General features: G+C 56.6%; 1 protein-coding gene across 1 annotated transcript; it reads right to left on the reverse strand.

Moving 5' to 3' along the window:
- Nucleotides 1-2,842: 2,842 nt before the first annotated feature.
- POSPLADRAFT_1154499 (hypothetical protein) lies at nt 2,843-5,765 on the reverse strand (the record flags this gene model as incomplete). The annotated part of the gene is made up of 2 exons (XM_024486856.1): nt 2,843-2,900; nt 2,932-5,765. Coding segments are annotated over 2 exons (2,892 nt in total), but the record flags the coding sequence as incomplete, so codon positions are not given.
- Nucleotides 5,766-6,033: the final 268 nt, after the last annotated feature.

The raw sequence follows: 6,033 nt of genomic DNA on the forward strand, positions 1-6,033 counted from the left end.
GGTAATCGGCGCCTTGATGAACACCGTACCGTTGTCGGTGACGATCTCACTGAGCGCGCCCCATCGACAGAGGATGTCTTCGAAGAGCCAGTCGGCGAGGGCCTTCGCTGTCTCTTTTCGAAGCATTCGAAACTCGGGGTAAGTCGTGAGCGAGCATCTACCTTGGACCAAGTACTTGTATCCGCCCGAGGCCGGCATGTGCATTGTGTCGATGTGAATTTTCGCGAAGATGGGGGCTGGTACTGCGACGGTCGGAGGAATGAGGATTTGACGCACTTGTCGAGACTGGCAGATATGGCACGATCGAACGAACCAGGCGATGTCGGCGTAGTGGAAAGGCCACCAGAATCGCTCATTGACGAAGGCTCGGGTTGCGTAGATTCCTCGATGCGCAGTGCGGTCGTGGCATTCTCGAAGTATTCGAAGGCGATCGCCGGGCTTGACGACTAGCTTGTGTGCTCCGTGACTGTCCTTGCGCCAGAGTGTGTCATTGTCGAGGAAGAATTGCATGCAGTACTTGATGAATCCTTCGTAAACGCTTTCGGAGATGCCGTCGGGCTTTGCTAACGTTCGATGAAATTCAAGCACGTCGTCGAGCTTTGCATCTGCAAGTTGCGCTTGCTCCGATCGAGGCACTAGCTCGTAGCTATCCTCCTCCCTATTGAAATCTGAGCCGTCCTCGGCTTGGTCATTGGTGAAGATGGCACGCATCTGGACGGATGGGAGGGGCTGAATCTGGTGAACGAAAGAATGCATCCGGTCGATCCAATCGTCGAATTCTTCGTCGACCTCGTCTTCGATGACATCACCGGGTTGAGCTGTGCGCCGAGAGAGACCGTCGGGGCCGTGCATTGTACCGGGGACGTGGACGAGCGTGAAATGAAATGTGAGAATCGAGACGATCCACCGGTTGATACTCGCGCTTGGGGCGATGTCCGGATTGTTCAGCATACCCTTGATGTACCGAGCATCGACTTCGACGATGAGGTTCCGAACGCCGATCAGGTAGAGTCGAAGGGATCGTAGTGCGCGGAATAGGCCGTAGATCTCGAGCTTCGGGTGAGAAAACCTTCGTTCGCGATCGTTGAGCGTAATCGAGCCGAACCTGCTGTAGTAACGGACTCGCGTATTGGCTTCGTCGCACTGGCAGAGGTGATATCTGACGGCGATGAACGACGTGTCGACTGCGAGAATGACGGGAGAGGGGGAATCATAACTAATGGCTCGGAGTGCGGGGGATGAGAGTAGCGCATCCTTGAGGTCTTCCTGCGCCGCGATCTGCTCCGGACCGAACTCGAACTCGACGTCCTTCCTCGTGAGGCGTACGAGTGCGTCGGCGCGGTGAGCGAAATTATGGATGAAGATTCGAACGACGCCGATGGTTCCGAGGAACGCTCGAACATCGGATAGAGTAGCGCAGGGACCCCAGTTGCGTATCAAAGCGACGCGAGCGTCGTCGGGGAGGCGTCCTTGAGGAGTGCAGCGATGTCTGACCACCATAATTTCTCGAGCGATGAGGATACTTTTGACTCCAGAGAAGGTACCTCCGGCGTAGCGCATTCGAGTGACTATGCGATTCATGTTCTCGAAATGCTCCCATACGAAGCGTCGAATGCTGGGGTTCGAAGGGAGTCGCTCGTCGTCGTAGTCGGATTCGGGACCCTTGACGGGCACGTCGTCGACGTAGGGCACCGTAATGTGCGGAATCTCGGGCTGCAGGATGTAGGTGACGTCGTCGTGGAAGATTGGGACTGAGTTCGTCCAACCCATCGGGAGTGTGACTAGGCGCATGGCTCCGTAGGGTGTCTGGAACGTCGTTAGATCTCTCAAAGACTCGGCGATGAGTCGTTCGTCGTAGCCGACGTAGAGGTCGAGCATGCCGCCGCATGGTCTTCCTCCGAATTGTTCTGCGAGATATTCGGGTGTCGGCGGTACACCGGAATGTTGGATCGTGACTGCATTGAGGGGCTCGAGTGAATGGACGAGTCGAAGCGATTTACCGTCCTTCTTGACGACACAGAACCAACGCGATCGATACGACGAGTTCGATGGCTCGTAGACTCCGGCGGCGATCTTTCGCTTGATCACCGCGCAGACTTCGTTGTAGATCCCGGGCGGAATGGGGATATTCTTCTGCACCCAGGGCGTGTGAGGAACGACGGGGAAATCGACGGGGGGGAAGTACTCGGGCTTGAAACATCCGCGCTCGTCGTCAGTCCAGGCGAAGGCTTCGTTGTGCAGGCACATGAAGTGGTGGAGGACTCGACGCTCTTCGGGAAGTAGGAAGTCGCCGTCGTGAAGCTTTTCGGTCATTTCGAAGCGTTCGAGGGTGTACCGACCGGTAGGTTTGAACGGCGGGGGGTCGGTCGAAAGCTTGGGCATGATGGAGAGCGGGTCGCCCTTGATGTCTCGAAGTATACGAAATTGTTCGGGGACGGCACCAAGGACGGGTCGGGTTTTGAGAGCGACAGGCTTGTACTTCTTCTTTGTCGCGGCGAGGACCTTGTGCGTTGAAGGGGTAGAAGTCGATGTCGTCGAAGGAAAGGGAAGAATCGAGTTGGAAAGCTGCGAGATGGACTTCGTCGGAGGGGGAGCTGGGGGAGTCGAAGCAAACGGAGCTGAAAATAGAAGAGTCGACGCCCACGTCGAAGCCTTCGACGGAGCGGCATTAGCAGCAGTAGTGTCCGAAGTGTAAAGAGACTGCAAATATGAAGAAACGGAGGTGCATGCGGAGAGGTACAGTGACGAGACAGCGTTCGGAATCGAGGAATCAATAGGGGCGACGAAGGAAATACTCGGGTTTACCCCATCGTAGTCGATGACTAGCGCGGCTTCTCCTTGATCATGGGGAATCAATTCCTCGAAGCGAGAAAATGCGATTTGCGACACCCGAGAGGATGCTGCCGGTTTCGCGATCTTCCTCACGCGTACGTCGGAATCGTGACGGTTTCGCCGGTGTTCGGACAGAGGATTGTAATCGTCTGGTTCTCGTCGGCGAAGTTCTTGACGATGCTTTGCATGAGCACATCGAAGGGCCGGCCGAGGAGAATGTCGTATGCTGCGTTTCGAATGACGTGAGCCTGAAGGTACAATACGATCTCACCGATGCGGAAGGGAACATTTCGAATGAGTCCCAGCGATCGGTCCACCTCGCCGTTCGCCGATTGCATGTTCAACTGGATAGTAGGATCGAAGAGGAGGTTGAGGCCCAGACAGACCTCTTCCGACATGGCGACGATCTGCGAACCGGGGTCGACGATGCATTCGATCTGCTCTTTGTTGTCGACCAACGCGATGATCGAACGAATCGCGTTCGAATCGCGGGCGACGGTGAATTCTGCGGGGTGCTCGCCGTGCGGGATGTGCTTCAGATAGGTTTCATATGGGTCGGGGACGATTGTAGCACCGGGTTCCAACGTTGCACCTGAACACGAGAGCTGGTTGACGGCCGTGACCTCGTCGGCGCCGATTTCTACGATGTGGGCCGACGCGACGGGTTCCGTCGAGACTCGCTTAGGGGTGACGGCGTCGCGGTACTTGTTTCGAACGTCGGGCGCGATTGACAGCAACTCTTCTGGGGTCAGCGTGACGAACGGCGACTTCATTGAACGCTGGAAGATCTCTTCGGTGAGCTTCGGCTGGATAACGGGTACGATGGTCTTGTATGCTGGTTCCTTGCCCTTGTCGTTCGAGGGCTTCGGCGGAGTTGCGAAGTTTCGAACGTTCGGTGGGGCGTAGGTTGCATCGCGCGCGTTTGCGAAGGGGTGTACTGGTGGTGCTGGGGGAGCGGATGTAGCGATAGGTTGAGACGTGGATTGCGCAGGCGAGGAGGAAGACGGCGCGGGTGCTGCTGCTGGTATCGTCGGAGGCGGGGCCGTGCTTGTCGAAGTGCTCGAGGGTGCCGCCACCCCTCTCGATGTACCAGATCCCGAGGCTTCCGCGCTCTTCGGGACGGCTGGCGTCGTAGGCTTCTTCCGCTGTAGAATTTCGACGCCGTCGAAGACCTCCCTGCGCTTCCGAAGCTGAAGGAGTTCTCGCTCGAGCACCTCGATTCTGCTGCTGGTGTTGAGCGTGAAGGTTTGCATAGGCGAGCGATCGTCGATCTTGAAGAGCATCGTCGGAGCGGCGGGTGCTGCGGGATTTCTTCTATGCCACTCGTAGATTCGATCTCGTATTGTGAGACCAGGGATAGTGCGGGGGCAGAAGCTTCCATTCGGAAGGACGATCTTGCCTTCGGTGTTACGCTTGCACTTGCCGTCCCGGATGTCGATTTCCGCGAACTCGCAGGTGCCTACCCTGCAGCCACGATTGCCGCAGTAGTGGCACGTCTGTTCAACTCCGCTATTCTCGTGGATGTGGACGGCAGCTTGTTGTCTCGGTGCGGGGGCGTGGTTGTGCGTAGCGTGTGTCGTCGGCTGAATGAGTGTTGCGATCGTTCTTGACAGGCTTTCGATGATCATCGAGATGTCTTCGGTTTTGATCATCCCGGGGGGCACCGTTGTTGAAGTGTTCGACGTCGAAGCAGTAGCTTGGTTAGCCGCTGTCGTAGGTGTGCTCGATGTACCGTGTAGGATGAACGTAGCCGCTGCGTGAATCTCTGCCATGGTGTATGGGTCGTCGGCGTAGTGATCGGGGTGCTTGAGATGCAGTCGGGTCTCGAGCCGTGTGAGCAACGCTGGCTGGAATCCTCGAAGAAATGCACGACTTTGTTCGATAGTGGAGAGCCGGTGCTGTGCGATGAGATGTTTTGTGATGGCCATGAAGTCGCGGTAATAGCAGCCTAGGTCTGCCGCGTTGTGAATCCCGATACGAGCGCGTTCTCCGATGAGCTGATCCATGTCTGCCAGCGACCACTTTCTTGTATCGTCGGCGCCAGGATAGAGTGCTCGTACATCGGCTTTCCAGTCGTTGTAGCTCTTGGCTACGTCGATGAAGGACTTGATGGTTTCCCACAAGTCGGCGACGTCGATCGAAGGATACCGAACGGCCCATTGTTTCTTGGCTGCTTCGTCGGTAATCTGACACCGGGTGAACAACGCTTCGAGGTCCTGGAAGTAACGCCGAAGCGAACGGACTTCCGACGGGTCGAAGGTTGGTGCCGTCGAATGACCGCGCGGGGGCATCAATGGTGTGTTCGTGTTCTGACTCATGTTCGTGGTGTTAGTAGGAGCGGAGCTTGAAGAGGACGAGGTAGTAGTCGAAGGAATCGTAAGTGCGGGCGGTGCGGAGTTGGAGTTCGAAGCTGCGTTCGAAGGTGCTAATGGTGGCGGAGGTGCCAGGTCGGATGAAGGTATGACTGAAAATCGCGAAGAGGCTGCGATGGGCGGCTGAGCGTGGGCGCGAAAAGAAGACGGAGTCGGAAGTACGAGATTCAAAGTAGCTGGGATGGGATCCTCGGGTTCGGGCGAAGAACTGGATCGTTCGAAAAGATCAGGAGTCGAAAAGTCGTAGTCGGAAGTAGTGAGGCCTAGAAGCTCGGGGGACGAAGTGTGTTCTTCGGCGGTCGAAGGGATTGGTTCTTCGTCGAAGTCGTCCTGGAGTTCTTGGTCTATCTCGTCTTCTTCGTCGCGGTCGAAGTCACCGGGGATTGTTGGAGAGGGAGTCGATTGCGTTCTAGAGGAGCTGTCGAGGTTCTCAGCGGCGCTGCGGCTAGCAGCCTCACGCGCTTGCGAGCGGGTGACTACTGGAGACGTTTTCGGAAACCCGAAAGCGGTGAATTCTTGCCTGAAATCCCCTCGCGGTGGGCTCCAGAAATGATACGACCTACGAAACCCTAACCCCTAACCTGGGTGCGACCTAAAGGGACTAGAGAGACGGCTTATAGTCTAATGAGAGGGGAGTTAGCAGCAAGGTGTCCCGCGGTTCGAGTGAACACGAGAAACGCCTTCGGAAAAGGCTACGAACGCTAGGGAAGGTACGAGGTGGCTTTGACACGTCGTCGAAGCTACTCGGAGGCTGTGGAAAGTTAGCGACGATCGAAGCTCGGTAGAGCTCTTCGACGTATCGTAGAGAGAAGGGACACGATTCGATAGG

This window comes from Postia placenta (assembly GCF_002117355.1).
Source record: "Postia placenta MAD-698-R-SB12 unplaced genomic scaffold POSPLAscaffold_15, whole genome shotgun sequence".
Classification (NCBI taxonomy): domain Eukaryota; kingdom Fungi; phylum Basidiomycota; class Agaricomycetes; order Polyporales; family Adustoporiaceae; genus Rhodonia; species Rhodonia placenta.